At 36.1% G+C, this 19,569-nt stretch overlaps 1 protein-coding gene across 6 annotated transcripts in view; it reads left to right on the top strand.

Annotated features, from left to right (window-relative positions):
• ADGRL2 (adhesion G protein-coupled receptor L2) overlaps positions 1 to 19,569 on the top strand; it is a 356,834-nt gene that overhangs the window by 229,156 nt on the left and 108,109 nt on the right. For all 6 annotated transcript variants that reach the window (XM_050712254.1, XM_035537717.2, XM_035537719.2 and 3 more), the window contains one exon: positions 805 to 977. In XM_050712254.1, the coding sequence (XP_050568211.1) occupies positions 905 to 977 (73 nt within the window). In that variant the 5' untranslated portion in view covers positions 805 to 904. The remainder of the gene's footprint in view (positions 1 to 804; positions 978 to 19,569) is intronic.

Genomic DNA, 19,569 nt, shown 5'->3' with positions numbered 1-19,569 from the left:
TGTAATTTTATTTTTCAAATGCAAATGATGGTTTTAAGAATTTTTTCCATTGGTACTTAGTTTACAGGATCAGTGAAGTTAATATTTCTCAATCAGAGACAAATCTTGTCAGAAGCAGTAGAGTATCGTTCGTAACTTTTCTCTGAAGGTGCTTATTGTATATAAATGTACCAGACTGTAAAGTCATAAAGAGACTTCCTAGCCAAAAAGATAATTTTGTCAGCAAAGTTGCTGTTACTACTTCTTCCCTGAGGCTGCTGACCTGTGTATGTCACAACAGGGAAGGCCAGAGGTGTGGCAGGGAGAAGACCTGCAGTGTTACTGCTGGGTGGTGTTGCGTAGCTGCCCCCAGCCCCTGCATGGTTTAAATCGCTAAGACGTAAGGTACGGTCCTAGAATTAATTTTATTTTTGGTTTTTGAGGTAGAGAAATGCAGACAGAGTCAGATTTGGGAGAATGGGAAAAGCTTCACCTAGGCATCTGCAAATCCAATTTCTTAAATCCAGAGAAAATATTCTTTTTTTTTTTTTGTTCCACGTGTCTTAGTGCACATACATCAATAACATTCTTACTTTCAACTTTAACATGTACCATTATTTGGCATTCTGTTTAATGATCACTGACCTTCAGAGATTAGATCCCACAAACCTGCCAAATTGCCAGTTACAGTACAGGTGTACTGTCAGTTTTTATTAAAATGTTCTGCCTTCAAGTCAAGTAAAATTTGGTATTCCAAATTATTGGTGTACAGCTATTGATGAACATTTTTTTCCCCTTTTTCTTCCAAAATCTCTCCTTGTCCAGGTATGAAGATGAATAATGCAGACCACTGGTTTCGATGATGCTGGGCTTTTATAACTGGATTCATTAAGGAATACAAAGAAAATTCTTACAGGGATCAATAATGGTGTCTTCTGGTCGCAGAATGCAAAGTTTTTGGTTCCTGCTCATTATCAGCTTCCTGCAGTGTACTGAAGGTAAGCTTTAGTTTACTTTTTACTTGAGTTTGCAAATGAGATGAATGGTCTGTACAATTAATTTCTGTTAGACTACTTGAAGCTTTAGGATGTCAAACTAAAAGTATCTGTGTCAGGTTCTAGGTTTAATTTACAAGATTCAAATTGTTCTCTGTTTTAAGAAAAAAAATATACTTTGTGGTTTTGATACAGTATGGTATGTTGAAACTGGAAAGTTCAGGCAACTGAAAGGACAGTATTAATACCCTTGATTGGTAAGTTCCTTATTTTTGGACTCTTCTATTTATTTTTCTTTTTTTTTTTTCCTGTTCTCATTGTGCAGCCATTTAGAAGCAATGTGTACCATGTTAAATGTGATATAAAATTTCTAAACAGTGCAAATGAAATACCTGTTTTGCTTTTCTAATTTGGCTGGCTGAAAATAAAATGACAATCACTTCATTAAGATTAGAACTATGCACATTAAATTTCAGGAAATAAAACTCAAAGTGCATACAGAAATAGCATCTACTTTAAAAATGTTTCTTTTAAAAAAGGGGAAAAATACTTCACTGCTATTGAATATAGTGTTTAAAATAGCTCTTAAATTAAGGAGATAAGGAATGAAAAAGCTTTTTAAAGAAAACTTGTATAATCTATTCTATATCTTTCTTTCCTCATAAACTCTATTTTATTTAGTTAGTCTGTCTCCCTAGCTGTTCTTGTAGACCTTTTACTTAGTAATAGAGCAACACGAATGAATGATCAGGAAAACATAGTTTGTGAATTTATAATTACAAATATTTGTAACTTGAGGCTATTCCTGTTTATAATCATTTTATTTGACTAGATTGCAGGTAGAAGTACTGATTTGGTAATAAAATAGCACTTCTGTGCCTTCTTACATTTTTCAGTAATTGGTGTATAAAATATAGGCTTCTTCAGTGCATCTGTCGTGTGATCGCACCATCTTTTAAAGCAGATACATACCTTACACAATCAAAATTCTTTGAATTTAAGGCTGGATTTTTAGAGGAAAAAAAGGAAAGCTGCTGTGCCTCCCCCTCTCTTCTTTCCCAAATCTATATAAACATAAAAGATCTAGTCCCTAAAAATGGTAAAAGCAAAGGTTAAAAATACAAGTATTGTATAAGAGGTTCCACATTTACTGTATAATTTCCTAGATTTTATTCTGGACTAAGACTTGGGTCTTGACAGACAAGCTTTGCTAAAATAGATTGTTCATTCATATATATATATGAATGAATGTATAATACGAACATACACATAGAACAGAGACTACATACTAAGAGTCTTCCTGAAGGCTTCTGAACATTGGAAAGTCTTATTTCATTTAAATAGCTTTCACATGTAGTTTCTCCTCTCTCCCGTCTTTCTTCTTAAACATTGCAAGGATGCTATTAGAAAACTGCCTTGCCAAGGCACGCTGCAGCTCTTGCATGGTTTCCTCAGTGTTGGTGATTCCGATTTGGTAGCTGCTGCACTGCTTGTTGTCTGTCAAGTCTGCGGTCTTCAGTAAAATCTCTGTTTTATATGAAAAGTCCCATCAGCTGGAAGGTAAACTGTTTTTCAGCCTCTTTGACAGGTATGGAAGGTAAATGCAGATTAGGAGAACAGAATTATAAATTTTACAAAAGGCTGGTTAGGTAGTAATCTGTGATAATTTTAAATGCACTTACACTGCAAAAGTGGTTCCACTAGTGTGTAGGAAATAGAGGTACCTATTTATGTTTTAAAATGCTAAGGTTTTTATTTGCTGTTGTGATTGTTTAAAATCCCTATATGTAGTACATCTAAAAAAATTCAGCAGAGTACTTGCAGTTTAATGCTATGTGGTGGTTGAAGACGTTTGAAAACAGGAAGGAAAAGCATATTAACTTATTTTCTCTATTTTGGCTACAGTAGCAAACAGCATGCTGCAAATAGTATTATATCAGATGAGTTTGGAAAGGAAAAAGTCAACTGAGAACTTCTGCAGATTGATTTTTTTTTTCCATTTGCAGAAAGCTAATTTTCATTGTCATCTGTAATATTTCAAGTTCATTTTGTTCTGTCCCTGTTTTTCTTGCTTTCAGTAGCCAGTAGCAATCTTTTGATGCTTCAGTTGTGAATTTACTTTTTTAAAGGCTGTACAAGAGCTGCTTTTTCAGCTAAAAGAAACAGGAAAGGAAATTGGGAGCAGATAACAGAATCATACCAAATTAATTGTAAATTCTTAAAATAAATGAAATATTGTGGCTCTGTATACTGGAAATGAATATTAATATAGAGTTGGCTTCCAGCCACAGAAGCAAAATGAATACCGCATTATTACACTTTCTCACAAGATTACATTGCCTTCTGCTTCAGTAATAAGAGATGCCAAGTGTAACGTGCTTTAGTAGCACTTCATGCCTGGAAGTATGAACATGAACAAAGGTTAAAATAAGAGCATCAAACTTTTGTTAGAAATAAGGAAATCTTTAACTCTCTCACTTGGAATTTAGTTTTTTAAATAGAAATCTGATGTGTATATGCAGGTTGTTGCAGTCAGTGGGGGGGATAAAACCTGGCTGAATTCCCTGCTGTTACATTTTAATGTTGCAGTACAGTTAAAAAGAGAGAGGGTAAAAAAGGAAAAGACTCTGGGTGTGGACCAGTGATTCATTTATTCAGATAATGAAACATTTTCCAATCAAGATAAAGACTTCATTACTCTCACAGTGTCTTGACTTTAACTCACCAGGGAATTATCAAGCATATACAGTTATATGAAGGCTGCAATTTTATTTTAGTGTCACCTGCCTGATTGGGAATCATATTTTCAGTTAGGAAGGTCTTTGTGTTTTGTTTTTTTTTTTTTCTTCTTCTTTCTTTCTCTGGATAGAGCAGTCTAGGTGCGGTTGCTTTTGGAGCAGTCCATACCTTCAGGTAAAATGAACCTGGAACGGATGAGTGCTGGCAGCTGGGAGGAGAACAGCACTGAGTTATTATATACTGCTGGTACATTGATCAACAACAGGTCAATATTCTTGTGCAGAGGCTTGAAAAACAGTATTACCATCAACAGCAAGCATTGCAGCCCTAAATAAGGAAAAGATGAGAAGCATGAAAAGGAAGATGAAAAGCTGAAGTCATGACCTTGAATATGAATGTTCTTTTGGAAGATTTCTTTCTTTTCATTTTTCTAGCATGTTCTGCTATAAGTTTGTATTTAAAACAACGGTTTTATTACGAAAGAGAGATTGAAAGAGCAGCATTGGCAAATAGTTTGAATCAGAGGTGGATAGGTTGTTGTGTAAAGGCTGGCCTCGTATCCTGGCTGACTGCCTGGGGAAACAAGGGCCTCCACTGAGGCTGCACCAGCGTCCATATCTGGGAGGTCTGTGCCATCCCACAGCTATCCCTTTCAGTCAGGTCCCTCTTTATGTATCTGTTTCTTTAGAACTGCAGGAAAGGAATTACTTTTGACACCACCTCTGTCTTTTTTTTTCTCCCTCTTGATTAGGTGAAATCATCCAACACGTTAAAAATTATCTGAGAAAATACAGAAAGTAAGAGAGAGTGGGATCACACATGCCTTGTTTCCATAGCAAAGCAGAGTAAAAAGCTTATTATACATAATATTGGTTTCTCTTCAAGCAAGTTAGGACAGATACACTAATATGCATATGAAAAATAGATGTCAGAGCTAAACATTCTGATTAAGATTTGTTTTTTGGGGGCAGTACAAGTTTAGCTATTTTAAGCTTTACTTGCTTACATAGACCAACTTTTCTGCTAGATTTATATATATATATTTAATTCTCTTTGTGAAGCACAGGCAGTTGGGAAGCACTGAAATAATTTTCTTTGCTTATGTTTTATTTTAATCAAGGTTAAACATCCTTCTAATTCAGTTTATTATGAATTATTATCTGCGCTTTGTCCAAAGGAAAAAGCATCATGCTTTCATGATCTGTTTAATTCTGTTTTCTTAAACTGCAGTAATGTTGTTTAAAAAAAAACCCAGCCTGTTTATGCCTTTGAATGTACATTTTAATTAACATTACTCTGAGAATAATAAGTCCTGTAAATTCCATTTATGCCAGCCAAGGAGCTAAGTGTTAAACTGGAAACAGTTTTGAGTGTATATTTGATGCTAGTGCATTCACTGAAGAGGATAGATACTAAATGCAGATAGCATACATTGGGCCACTACAAAGGTGACTGTATCACTTCAGACCTTCAGCTCTCTATGAAGGCACTCAGACTCAGTGCGTTGAAGGCATAAGTCCCAGGTAGAAGCACCTCTGTTCTCACACACATTTATTATTAGGACTTTGTCCAGTGTAAAAATTCGAATCTTGTACCCTGGGCTTGAGAAGAAATCAACTTCTGTTAATTAGTGGATTTAAGTTCTACAAGGGGTGAAATCCATTACGGAGTCATGCAACAGCAAGCAGGAGCACTAATTTGATTCCTAGCCGGGGAGTTTATCACAGTGAAGGCTGCGTGAAGCGCACTGTTAGCAGGCAACTGCCTGGCTTCGCAGGGCTGCCAGCCGTCTGTAAGCATAGCCAGTGCAGTAAGGCTGGGTGAGTATTGCCAGCCCTTCGGCAGATCGCTTTAATGCACGGTCCAATTCTGTCTTCACTTCTATAACGTGTAACTAATGGAATGTATGATTCTGTAGCAATTGTTTTTTCTTAATTGGTTAATGCAAATTACATAAAAGGAAGTATCTAGATGAAAGGAACAATTGATGGACTATCACACAGGTTTTCACTGGAATATTCTGGTTTGTTCTATGTGGACATCTTTTTCCTTTTCCGAGGGAGGTGTTAGGTACAACATATTTTATAAAAAGGAAATCGATCTAAACAATGATCCCAAATTTCTTCCTAAAGAAAAATAACTGTTAAACTTTTCAAGTGCATTTCCAAATAATAGAGACTGACAGACTGTCTGGAAAAGCCAAAGATTCTTTAACGTGCTGGCAGTGAATAGCCTTTCATATATTCCCTGAGCAGAGAGATCTGCAGGATCCTATGCTATATTTTGGAAACAAAGTAATACCACCACTGTTTTAAAATGTAGAACAACTACATGGAGCAATATGTGAAGAACCATTTTAAATATTGTGCTAAAGTTTCTGTGAGAAATTTCTGGGAAATGTTAATGCAAAGATCTTAGTATTAAGTATTTATACTCTTTTTTCCACCTTAAATTATGTGAGATTAATTATTGCTCTTCTAATATGCCATCTTTTTTCAGTTACTTAAAAGCATTCTCCGTTATGAAGGGGAGATTTTGCATCTTAAGCTTGGTATACAGCAGACAGAAAGAACCCTGTACTGCATAAAACTGCAGCAACCCAGTGTGTTGCTGCTAAGGACAGATGCTATATTTTCAGAGCCCTCCACGTTATCATGCCAGGTCACCATCTTTCATTGCCATAACCTTGTTGGGTCTTGGTGGGCAAGGCAAGCGGTGCTGCTGACCAGTGCAATGAGAGGGGATTGACTTTAACCTTCCACTAGCCTGTATACACACAGTTGCCTAAGGGGATTTTCTTTTCTTTTATGAAATATAAATCTGGATATATTTTAGATTAATTTATTACTGTAAGATACCTTTCCAAGATGACAGGAGCGAAATTTGGACATGGTTGCCCTTTAAAAAACTAATAGTCTTCATTAATACTATATTACTAAATATGAAAAACACGTAATTAATTTTTATTAAGTTATATTTTTAAATGTCCTCTTTAATTATTTTCATTTCTGTTTTCTGTCAAGTGGAAGAAAATTGTTTGTTTTCATCATTTTCTTAAATAGCTTTAATGACTTTTTTTTTATTGTACTTTGAGGTCGTAGTACAAAACGTAAGTATAAGTGCCTGAAGCATCTGATATCAGTGAATGCCTCAGCACTGGATTTCTTATTACGTTTACAGTCCTTATGATCATGTTATAAAAAATTATAAAGTATAATAATTTTGGATTTAATAAGCTTTGCCAAGTTCTGCACGCACATAATGGATTTTATACTAGCAAGTAGATCCATTGGTGTTCATGGTCTACCTCTGTGAGTAAACTGTACAGAGAAGCAATATATTTTATGCAAATTGTTTCTTTTAAAATGTAGCTATTTTAATAGCAGCATATGTGTTTAGGACACAATTATTAGAGCAAGGAACTCAGGCAGATTCTCAGCTCCGATGTGAACTTCATACACATGCCCATTTCCACACTTATGGCTGAGTTTTAGGTTGTGTTACGTGAGGAACAAGAGAGAGAGAACCATTCACAGTGAGGAGTGTTTGGCTTGTCCATCTATACTCTCTTTGTAAATGTACCTAAATAGTATAGGAGCTCCCACGATGCTGTTTTGCGGTTGTATATGCCTCTACAATAATCTTCATGGAAGTGACAAAAATTGACTCTTGGCCTTTTACAGTGGCTAATCAGTATTATATTTACTCATCAATGCTGGTTGGTTACAAGTTTATAGTTCCTCCCTCTCATTATTTTTGTTGGTGGTGTTATATGACTTTGTACTTGGGTAACATGGTTTTAAAGTAGCACTCAGTATTACACACCATCCAAGTATAAAATTAGAAGAAAGGAAAATAAGGAAACAAACCAGACATGTATGTAGTAAAGATTCTTGAGTAAATTTACATGGTAATTACTACATGCCTGTGTTGGTAAAATCTTACAGCAAGTTTATTTCTAATAATTTCAAATACGATAAAACTTGATTCTATCAAAGCTGGATCAGCTCCAGTTTTACTCACTTATACATAATATTAGTTTAGCTGTTGATGACTTGTTTAGATGGACATTTCAAATGTTCTTCTTGATAGATAGGAGCTGAAAGAATCCTTTTGCTTGAAGGTGTCCCAGATTCCTGCCCTTCCAGAGTCTTGAGCTAGTCCACTGACTTTCAAAACCCAATTGTGCTAAAGCTCTTTGTGTTTCTGTAATCTCAATCTCCTGGTTTTCTTTTGAAGTGCAGAGAAATAGAGTTGTATGAATGTTAGCTCTGTTGGTGGATCTTTCCTTCGGTCATGGAGACCATTCACCCATGTCCTGCTGACGTTAAGACAACCCACTGAAATGTATGTGAGTGTACTTGTGGTGGTAGGGGACATGGGACCAGTTCATGTGATTGGGAGCATTTCATTCTTTTTTTTTCTTGATTTATACTAGCATAATAATTACCTGTGTTTCCTCAGTGTATAAAATGTTGGGGGGGGGGGGGTGGAACGGGACGACTAGTTGGGAAGCAAAATGACTTTTTTTGTCCGTTGCCTGAGCAACAAATACATGTGAGAAACCCAGAGGGACCACATAACTTTCAGCTGTTGGTTACAGCACTTGGTGAGTTTTATGAGAGATCTTAGCGATGGAAGGAGAGCTGACTTTTGTGTTCTCCTTATCAGGGGCATTTTGATGCCTCTCTCAGGAGGTAGGTAGTTTTGTTTGATCCCACCAGAAAGCACAATTGATGCAGGGTGCTGTTTGAACAATTTTCCTGTTTAATTTGTGTTCTGTAAGTCATGTAGGAAACGTGATAGGAAGTTGACACTGAAACCAAATTCTCCTGTCTACTGCATTTTTTAGTTAAAAAAGCAATGAGAAATGTCTTTTAAAGACTTCAGTGTTATTTCATATCATTTTTTGGTTTTAGCTAGCTTGAGTCAGATTTGCCTGTTAGCTGCTGTTCCTGCTTGAATGCGTGTAGATTGATCTTCCTTCCACAGTGTTTCACATTACTGTCTCCCATTTCTCCCCATTGAACTGAAAAAAGATTTTTTCTTTAACTTAGGCTTGTGGATTGCCTTTAATATTTTGTCAATTCTCTCTCTTTTTTTTTTTTAATTATAAAATGCTACTTTAAGAATAAAGTTTCAGTTTTACAGTTTATTCTGCACCATTATTAATATCTACCATAGTAAGTCTGTTGGAAAAATGTGGTTTTGTGGCTCAGAACTGATCATGCTTTTTAGTGGCTTCAAGATAAATATCCTTCTAGTAAACAAAAAAGAACAGTTTGCTGCTTACACTTTTGCATCATTTAATTTGCAACAGATAAAGTTGGCATGCATGAAGAGTGAAGCATGGAAAGTACTAGAGGGCAAATGGATGGCTTGTGATGTGGGTTATTACCCGTAAAGATGGATGGAGTCCACAAAACATCACTTCATGTATTAATGTTCCAGCTGGAAAAAAAAAAATATCAGCATAGTATATCATGCATAAATGGTTGGTTTAGGTCTTCAATTCAAATCCTGCTCAGTAATCAATAACTTCAAATCTTCCCTGTCTTTATACTAGTGTAAAGACATGTATCTTTAGATATAGAAGAAGCATACTGTGCAAATACATTTAAAAAAACAGAATGCAAAAGTCTGGAAGTCATCCAATATAAAAGTCTCCTAAAGGATTTGTAACAGACAATGTTTTGTTCTGCAGTATAAGTGCCAACAGAAGAACTGTCAAGAAATGCATCTAACCACCAGTGTTTGTTTTTTTTTTTTTTTTTTTTTACCAATTGCACTGATATTTAGTAATACAACAATTATTTTGTTATATATAGGAGTATAACAATTAATTTGCTATATAAATTATTTTGAATTCCAGTCTGTTAAATCAGCAGAGTTCTCAGTTCTGGCAACAACTCCAGCTATATGCAACCTTATCTCTTGGGTGCATTATTTCTAGCTCCTCGATTGGTTGTGGATCCATTTTAACAGCATTTCTATGCTTGCTTCTTTTTACAAAAGGTTTTTTAAAGTATGAAGAGGCACATTCTGAATATTTGCTGTGAAAAGTTCTTTGTTGTATTAATGTCATTTGCAACAGACTCAATTCTGATTTTACTTACCTCCAAAGCCTCATCTGTTTCCATTCTTACTGATTCCTCTTTTTTTGGCTGAGATTCTTGTTCGTTTGTTTTGACCTGACCAAAGTTTTGCTCTTGATATTTCCATTTGGAATAAGGGATCGAATTGTAACAACAACATAAAAGTGCATTTAAAAGCATTCAAAGATGTTAAGCAGCAATAAAACTCTGTAACCATTTAAATGACAGCAGCTGACTATTTGAATTAACTTTGTGTTTGACTTAATTTGGGGTCCTAATTATTCTTAACTTACGTGAGTAGATTTCAATTATACAATACTGCAGGGATTTGTAGCTAAGGCAACTAGAGGAGTCATTTTACATAAAGTACTTTTGTTCAACTGATTAGGCAGGTTAAAATGGAATGATAGAAAATTGAAACTCTTGTCTGATAAGTCCCAATGAATTGTTTCAAATGACACTATGAAGAAATAACATGAGCTTATTTAAGATTTTGAGGATTTTTATGCAACATGTTTGTATCTCAGTAATGTTTTATTATTATTATTTTCATGGCATTACTGAACCACTTGCAAGTGATTATCATAAGTAGTAACAATAGATTTATCAGTAAAAAGTCAGTTTGCATTTTTGTGGTACCTTAGTTTTGTCTTCATGAGGTGACCATTCCTAGAAGCTTGTTATCTAAAACTTTAGTTCTAAAAAGATAAGTTTTTCTTGAAAAGGCTTTTATGTATAAATATATACATATTTACCTATGTTTTCTGGTTAACCATTTAAATAAGCAATCATGATGTGGTTTTTGCATGATATTTCATGTTTTAGACATTAAGGTGTTTTTATATGCAGGACTTTTCATCTCCCACATTCCATTAAGTTGGTGTTCCATGAAAATAATTCTCAATTATGCTACATCTGTAGATAACCTGGGGGAATTGAAGGTCAGCCGGGTATTGGAATAAAAGACTCTGGAATCAATTTCCATTTGTATGTATAACATAAATGTATACCCTTCATTGGGAATTAATTTTTGAGCTAATACATAGTTTGAGCTTAAGAAAAGGATATTTAAATATTAAAAAAAATATATCTTCTTTTAAGTGTGTCCGTATATGTTCAGCTAAAATTTCATTTTTTTTTCTGAACACTTCCAAATAAAGTCATACCTCCTAAGTTAGGTCTGCAGGTAGGTGTCTCTGATGACTGCAGACTAACATCCCTGGTCTTAGAATGCATAGTTCTGGTTTTCTCTGGGTTTTTCACACTCACCTGTTTGGTTTTGTCAACCAGAGTATTAAAGGCTACAAAAATGCTTATTCTGCTGACTCAGGAGAACAGACAAGACAATAGCATGTCTGAAACCTAAACTGCTAAGTCCATTGTTAAAGCAGTCAGATTTGCATGTGTCATTTGAATGTACACCAAGATCTTACATTCAGAGACTTTCAGAGAAGCACTGCAGTTGATTTCTGTGTACATTGTGTTTAGGAGATCAGAACTTGAAGTAGCTCTAATGAGGTCAAAGTAAGGCTTTGATGCTCTTTAAAGAAAAAAAAAAAGCATATGAAGCATATGGGTAGAATGTGTAACAAATTGCTAAACTAGATCCCAAATAATTTTTGTAAAAGGAAGAAAAAAATGTTTTCACACAGTAACAGATCCACGCACATATCTTCTATCCCCCCAGAAAGTTCCATTTTTCTGTAGAAAATACGTATTTCTGCTCATATGTCTGATGTTAACATATTAACACTACACACTTTCAATTAGTACTGCTGACAAGTTATTTAGGAAAGTCTCTGGAGCATGTGGAGATGTGCACAGCTTCTCTGTGTCAGGTGTTTGCTTTCCAGAGCGAAAGTATTAAGATTTAATTACCAGAAGATGTTTGCAGTAGGTAGTGTGCCTTTGGAAGACCCTCAAGGGCAAGGCAGCTGGGCAGGAAGACGTCTGCGCCTCCCTGTCAGCTGCCGTCACACAGGTCAGGCACAGCCGCTCCTCGGGGTGCGACCGGTCTATGGGGTGAGCAGGGAGTGCTGGTCTGCAATGTCTTTGTCTGGTTTGGGGCGGGATGTTTGGTCCTGCTCTCACCACCCTCCCTTGTGCTGGCTCTGGCACATGCGGTGGTCCAGGGGTGGGATGATATGGAGAGCAAGACTGGCAGAAGCTGCTTGGTCCTTCTTTGAGGAAGGTGTTTCCCTCCCTGATCACGGAAGAGCTGTCACAGTGCTCCACCCTTAGGCAGATGCAACCATCGAGAGATGTGTGTGTCAGCTGGGGCTTGGGAAACCACAGTGCCAGATGAACAGGCATGTTGTTTTCAGGAGGAGAAGCAGATCTAAAATGCGTCAGTTTTCGTTACAGTCTGATACTGATTTGACCGAGTTGACTTTGTCAGTCTCTGTCATCTAAAGTTGGAGTATCTAGAGCCCGAATCTCCTTGATTTAATTATGAAGATGGCAAAGGGGTATTCCAATTTGTCGGCAAGTGTTTGAAAGTGCAAATATGAAGATTGTCTGTTGGCTTAATAAGGGTGTGGTTAGGTAGATTTCAGCAGAGCTTCATCTCATCTCTGCCCTGAAGAGGAAAACAAGATCTTTCCAGAGGACTCATTTCCCAGATAAGCTAGTCCTTTCAAAGGTGCTTTAGATTTAAGATTGCTTGCATTTTTATAGGAACTGTAAATTGCTTCATTGTATCTTGGTCCTTCTAGTTGAGATTTGTTTTCCTTCTCTGGTAGTCAGTATGGAAAGTTTCAGAGGAAGGTGCCAAAATAGTAAAATGCACCAAGTAGCCTACTTACAGGGAATGTTCCTTAATTATCCACTGTCAGTGAATCGTAGTAGATGTATCCTGACTCATTGCTCAGTTAAATACTTTTTTTACATCCTAAGTTATATCTTCAGGTTTTTGAGTGCATTACTGTGGTCATAAAACTCTGTCATTTTGTAGACTTTATTTTTAGATGAAATGATCATGGAGGAGGGTTCTCCATCTCTCTCTTCTCACTCTATTTTCAGATCATTTAAGGAGCATGCTGAGCAACACCATTGCCTTGTAAACTTGGTCATCCTGTTTCATCCATCAAACTTTTCAGACAATCTTTGCCACCTCACAAACATCAGCTGTGCAGAGGAAATAATTTAACTTCTCTGCATTGTCTTCCTTATCCTTAGATGGTTCTCTAATTCAGCAAACACGTCATTTATTTCACAGGCTTCCTACTTTTGTTATACTTAAAGAATTTCTCATTATGAAATCATAGGAAAACGTTTTGGAAAAACACCTGTGAGTTTTAATGTGTACAGAACATTGGCATGGAAAAATATACCACAGTCAGAGACACATTCATATTTTGCTGCAGTTCGGTTAACTTTATATAGTTATAGAATCACAGTGCCAGATACTTTTCTTTAATTTTGCAATACAGTTATAAATTTTGTTATATCTAATGGCAGCAAACTTTTACTGCTCAGCAGATTTTTCTTCTTGTTAAGCAAGTAGTGTTTATTTGAATTATACTTGGGTATATATTCTTGGTTTATGGATGTTTAAAGGCTTATAATTTTCTCTTTTAAAGCCAAACTTAATTTTATTTTTATTTTTTAATGAAAAGATTTTATGGCTAACACATGCCCCATGAGAAAAGGAGGGAATTACAGATGGTCCAGAGGAGAAGGTCTGCTTCATACATAAAAACTTCATGTCAGCATTTCAGCAGAGCATTTTCGTAGGCTATCTCTGTTATCACTGACACTTTCCCATTGACAAGCATATGGGATGTAGTGCTGAATGTGTAAATTGAAATGATCACATCTAGCGTTTCCCTTTCCCAGGTGCCAGCTTGCTGCTGCAGCTCTGCACTTAATGTTGAAGGAAGAGTGCTAGGAATAGTTTCATTCGCTAATTATCTCTTATCTCCAGTACATAGTCCTTGGGCAAACAGCTTACCCAGGTGTTTTTGAGAACACCTATCTGGACAGTGCAGGATTGCAGGTGGTCCTGTGGTGACAGTGCAGTGTGCACAACATGTAAGAAGTCTCCATCCATCTGCATTTTTTAAGTCTTCAGTGAAAAACGGAAGACAAATCTGAGAGAATTTTTCTCTCTTTATAAAATTTGCCAGTGTGAAAAACTGAAGACTGCTAGTCTTCAGTCTAAGAAAAATTTGTATGCTTTATATATATATATAAAACAAACCTTAATTATTCTGTCTTGTGATTTCACAAGAAGGGAAAGTATGTACATACCAGTAACAGTTTGGCAAGGATCTGCAAATTAAAATAAATAAAAAGTGGTGCTTTAAGGAAGTGGTAGAGTCTAAATTGCCTCTCGGTAATCCTTTTCCAGGATCCAGTTTAACAAGATTATATGATTTTACTAATGCCACTTTCATCTGTCATTTATACAAAGGGGCAGGCTTTCTGAAGCATTTGCCTTACATCCTCTTTTTTTTGGGCTAGACTTAATCACTAGCAGAACTGATAATATTTTTTCATTCTTTAAGAATTCATTTCAGTCTTATGCTTAATATGACTGATTTGGGTATGGAATGGTAAAAGGAGACTTCTAATTCATAATCCAGTCATTCAGACAGCTAAATTATGTCTCCCTTTACCTGATATTTATTAAAATGCATCCAAAGAAACTTCAGAAATGTTGATGTCATCCAATTGCCCTTTTAGATTTCCTGAATGCTGTTTATAGAACAGATAAATTTCTTACTATGTGCAAGCGCAACATCTGTTTCTTTACGATTTCTCCTTGCATTTTTCTGCACTTCTCAGAGGAGTTACAGTTTTCATTCTCAGACATTCTGTGCAGTCCAAAATTCATGATGTTCACATGAGCATTTCTTACATATGCGTACTCAAGAAGATTTTTTTAGTAGCTGCACCTTCTTGCTCACTTTATTTCTTGTGTATAGTTTGCAAGTTAATAAAATAAAAATAAAATTAAAAAAACACACACACACAAATCAAACCAAAAAAACCCCACCAAACCACTTTCATTTGAATTGAAAAATTCAGACCGGAATTTGGATTCCTGATGATGAAAATTTAGTTACTGATGATGCACTCTTTACAGCAGAATACAAAGAGTTAATAAATGCTGCAATACATAGTTACTCAATAACTACAGAATCTAGGAAAAATACAGGATTTTTTTTCCCCACTAGCTTGAAAATGACTCCTACAATTTTTGATGTACATATGTTGAGTTTGTGCTGCTATATGATAATTTTTGTTTAAAAACAAAGAGATCTTAAGTGTATTCAAAAAACATTACTGTCGGTCCTAAAGTGCATTTTTAAAGGATCTGAGGTGGTTTCCAAGGTTAATTCTGTGGAAACAAATCTATATTTCTCTTTTCCTCTCTTTCATTTCTTCCGTAACCTGTTTGGTTTGCAGTGTTACTGAGAGAAAACAAGAAGGTTGTGTTTCAACAGCTAGAAAAATTGCCATTTCATTATCACTTTGAGTAGGAGTAAAACTGCTCAAGCTAATAACTCCAGCTAATGTATGAGGAAAGGCTGATGATTATTGGTGTAGTTCTCAATGCGTTAGGTGCCTAACTTCCGTTTCAATCAGGGAGAATTAGGTGCTTTAAAAACCTTAAAAAAAATAAAATAAAATAGAGCCCTTGATAAGAATTGTCACTTGGCTGGGAAATGCTTCCTCATAAACTGATGCATTTCTTTCTGCCTTTTGTTAGATTAGGAAGAATAATCACTCAAGCCGAGGCTAGATTTATTTAGTGCACAGATTATGCTGAATTAAACATCGTCTCTGTCACTCCCGTCCCAAATTCATATATCCCCTGCTACACCTGCACTGGTGCTGCCGCTCATCTTGGGGATGTGTCCAGGGACTCGGCAGGGACACCTTTCTGTGGGATTAGGTTTTCTGTAGGGGTGAAGCTCACCATGTGCAGCTAACGGAGCAGGTTATCTTTATGGGAACTTGGAGCATGATAGCCTTCCCATGCTGGCTCACCTTGAACCACCAACAACCCATTAGCTGGCGTATTCCTCTCCCCTGCTTTTCTAATGTGTTCTGCATAAGTTACAAACACAACTTTGACAACAGAAAAGAACAGCTACATGCATCTGCTGAGTTGTATATTCCCCCTACTAAAGCCTGGTTTTGTATTAGCAACCTGCTTCTAAGTACATTTCCTAATTAGAAAAGGAAAAAGGTCAGAAAATTTGAAAAAACAAACAAACAACAACAACAAAAAAAGTCTCTTGAAAGCCTTGGAAAGTTTGCAGGAAAATGTATCACAGCTCTTCACTGCATGGTGTCTTCAGAACATTTTATTAAAGGTTGACTTCTGTGCTGTTTTGTTAACATTTCTCCATTTTGTAGGTGAATAAATCATGGATTGAAAGGTCAAGTTACTTGCCCTAAATTACAGAGGGAGTGAACAGTGGAACCCTGGTGAGCATCCAGAGGTCTTTTCCTCAAACTAAGGATGTTAAAGGAAACATTATTTTAAAAATAAATTAATTCACTTAATGTCAGGCGATTTCCTCTGGCATCTGTTGCATAAAATACATATTCATAGATGAACAGTTTTGACTAAAAACTCAGCAGGTACTAAAAAGGATAGTAAAAAAAATAATAATAATAAAAATCTTTTTCTAGGTGGGAAACTATCCTGAATCTGTAGTCCTAAAAGGAATTATTCTCAAAAAGTACCTGAGCGTGCAGTTACCCAGATGAAATCAGACAGCCTTAAAATTCAGCGTATGGGTTTTGATGTAATGGCTTAGATCTCTTTCTCTTCTCTTTATATATCTAAGCTATTGGCAGTGCATGTGTCTGTTCTTGCCAATCTAATGTAAAATAAATATTCATGATAATTGGATCCAGCTCCCTAAAATTAATTTAAACTCTCTCCATGTGCTTAATCTGTATTGTTTTCTGTCCCTGAGTTTGTAGGCAGCAATTCAGCAAGCTCTGAGAACAATTAACTTCTCAAAGAATTTTTTCAATCAATTAACTCTAATTTAAATCTTAATCTGATTATGGAGATGGAATCATCTGGCTAATTCCTGAAGACTGGAGCTTGCTTGAAATGCAACAGCATCCCTGGTCAGTTTGCTTCATGTGTGCTGGGGACACAACCCGTGTATCCAAGGCTGGCTCCTGGTTCTGACCCATTTCCCAGCCTGCAGTGTGAGCCCTGGGCCGCGGGGATGGGCTGAGGGGTTGGGTGATGATGAGGACATGGAAAATGTAGAGCTCCACCTTCCTATGGCAGCCTAGTTTTGTGCTGGATTAAATTAACTCTGAATCTATTTCCTTAATCTGTCTTCCATGTCCTGGTTACTGCAAAGTTTGGTTTTTCTGTCCCAAGAACCAGGTATTTTTAAAAGTGGTGATATGCTTGGAGATGAAGGCAATGACTTCATTGTAGGTACACTCTGTAGATTCTTAGGTGTTACCAAAAATATGCGTATGGATGCCATTAGCCATTTTATCTGCATTTTAGGTACCTGGAATCGGGAGAGTGTGATAGTGGCATTTTCCATGTCTCGTTTCTGCAGAAGTACATTTAAAAAAAAAAAAAAAGGGAAATGAATAAATATTGAAAACCAAATAGCATCTCACACCTAGGAATTTATTTCAGGCCTGTGAAGCACTCATTTACTTTGTTCAAGGGGTCACTTCAGTAGGTGACTCCTAGACCAGGAAAAACAGGATTTTCAGAGAATACCTTCAGGCCAGGTAAGGCCCCAGACCTTTTAACTCTGATTTTCGTTATAATAGGTTCCCCAGTCCAGGCATGAATAGACATCTGGGAAACTGATCTTTTCATCCTGTAATGGCCTGAGTGAAAAGTCAGATCAGCCATTTCTTGTCTTTCTGATATTTATTGTAGCTGTTTCGTAAGTTTTACTATGAGATTTATGAGCTCAACTGGGATTGATCGTGTAGAAGCACACTGAATTTAGAGAAAACTGGACACTTTCATGAAAAGCATGCTTTTTCACTTCTTTCCAAATCTCACAATAGGAAAAAGCACTTCTAAATGAAACAAATAGGAACTACACTTAGTGAAATACTTTCTCTTGAAAAAAACAAAAGTGATTTTAAGAGTTATATTTATGATACCATAAGTTAAATTCTTACAATGACTAAAAACAATCAGAATTTCAATGTAGCGTATTAAGCAAATTCAATTTCTATATCCTGTAATTCAAATATACTATTGGTCTTTAGTACCGTACTCTGTTATAAGACTACAATATAATAATTATTTGAAGGATAGTTTTGTTTATTTCTAAGCTTTTTCACTAGAACGAATGTTTTGTTTTGATCAGCTTTATAATCTTGAATACATCACATGCTATTGTTGAAGAACATATATACATAAAAACATATAGGGAGATAGGTTGAGCTATAGAAATAAATGCTTCCGTTGCTTTCATCATACTGATATTTCCTATTGTCAATGTTTTATTTCCCTTGTTATATAAATAACCACGAAGTATTTGAACATGTTATTGTGCATTTCAATTTCATTTCTAAATATAGTTGTCACTGTTCTAAAGTATTTTATGATTCCATTATTCATTTGGCAAGCTGCTGGTCTCAAGGCATGACATTTCTTCTGTACAGGTTGCTGGGTACCATGCAGAAGAGGCTAGGTGCACACACAAGGCAAAACATTCCTTTGGGCTGTGTAGGAAGTATTTAAAATATTTTTTTTAATCTTGTTGTTATTTTAAGAAATGTGGACTGTATTCTTTGACATCTTAACATTTGTATTTTCTGTTAGTGAAGATTAACGGATCTGAATCTGAACAAAGAAATTAGATTGCTACAACAGTACGAGAAATACAGATCTGTCATGTTTGATGTTTTTGCTTAAGATTCAGCTGGAGGGAACTGCATTTTGTGGTGACAAGACTCCTAAACTGATAGAAAACAGTAATGGATGGTAATCTGGAAAAGGCATTGTAGATGTTAGCTATATTATTCATGTTGCATGTGACCTCAATACAATGCTAAAAAAAATAAATTTAGGAATTAAGTAATAAGTAAGCTTTGTATATGCTGAATCCTTCTAAATATGTAAGACTTACAATTTGAGTTGTACGTCATAGTAACTCTTGAACCTCCTTTGAGTGAAACCTGATTCCCTAGTGCAAGAGGAGTGGCATCCTACTTAATTGCTTTTTTATTTTTTAATTTTAACTCCAGACAGCACCGGGGAAAAATATCAAATTTGCACAGCCGTATTTGGTGTGACTAGTACTGGCAACAGTGAAAGGACAATGTGCCTGATAGGATGCTAAGATATTCCACTTTGATCGAAGGGAGAGGAAGGTAGCCCTGAGCAAGTGCTCTGAGCAGCCCTGGAGGGACTCCATCTTTAACAAAAGAACAGAGGAAATGTAGCTTCAAGTAACTCTCTGAAGCAAGCTAGCTGTGGATAGAGGAGGAGCTCGAAAAACTGCCAAATGAACCAAGACAGTGCAAGAGCTAGGAAGAATTTCCTTGGGAAGCAAGCTCCGGAATTTTGCTTTTGTACCTTACATTTTTCTTAGCTGTTCCCAGTTTTGTAATCAAGAATGTGAGTCTTTTATGCTGTTCACTGTTACAAAACAAAACAAAACCAAAAAAACACTTGTATCTCCCTAACATGTACAGGCAGAATCTAGGACGTCTGAGAGGCACTAAGATGCTAGTGTCAGTGTGGCAATCGGTGTTGTGAAGCATCTGGCAGAAGGAAGATGCTCCTCTGGCTG

The sequence above is a fragment of the Cygnus atratus genome, chromosome 8 (genome assembly GCF_013377495.2).
Source record: "Cygnus atratus isolate AKBS03 ecotype Queensland, Australia chromosome 8, CAtr_DNAZoo_HiC_assembly, whole genome shotgun sequence".
NCBI classification, from domain to species: Eukaryota; Metazoa; Chordata; class Aves; order Anseriformes; family Anatidae; genus Cygnus; species Cygnus atratus.
Note: the sequence above shows the minus strand (reverse complement) of the source record. Positions and strands in the feature narration are given on the sequence as shown.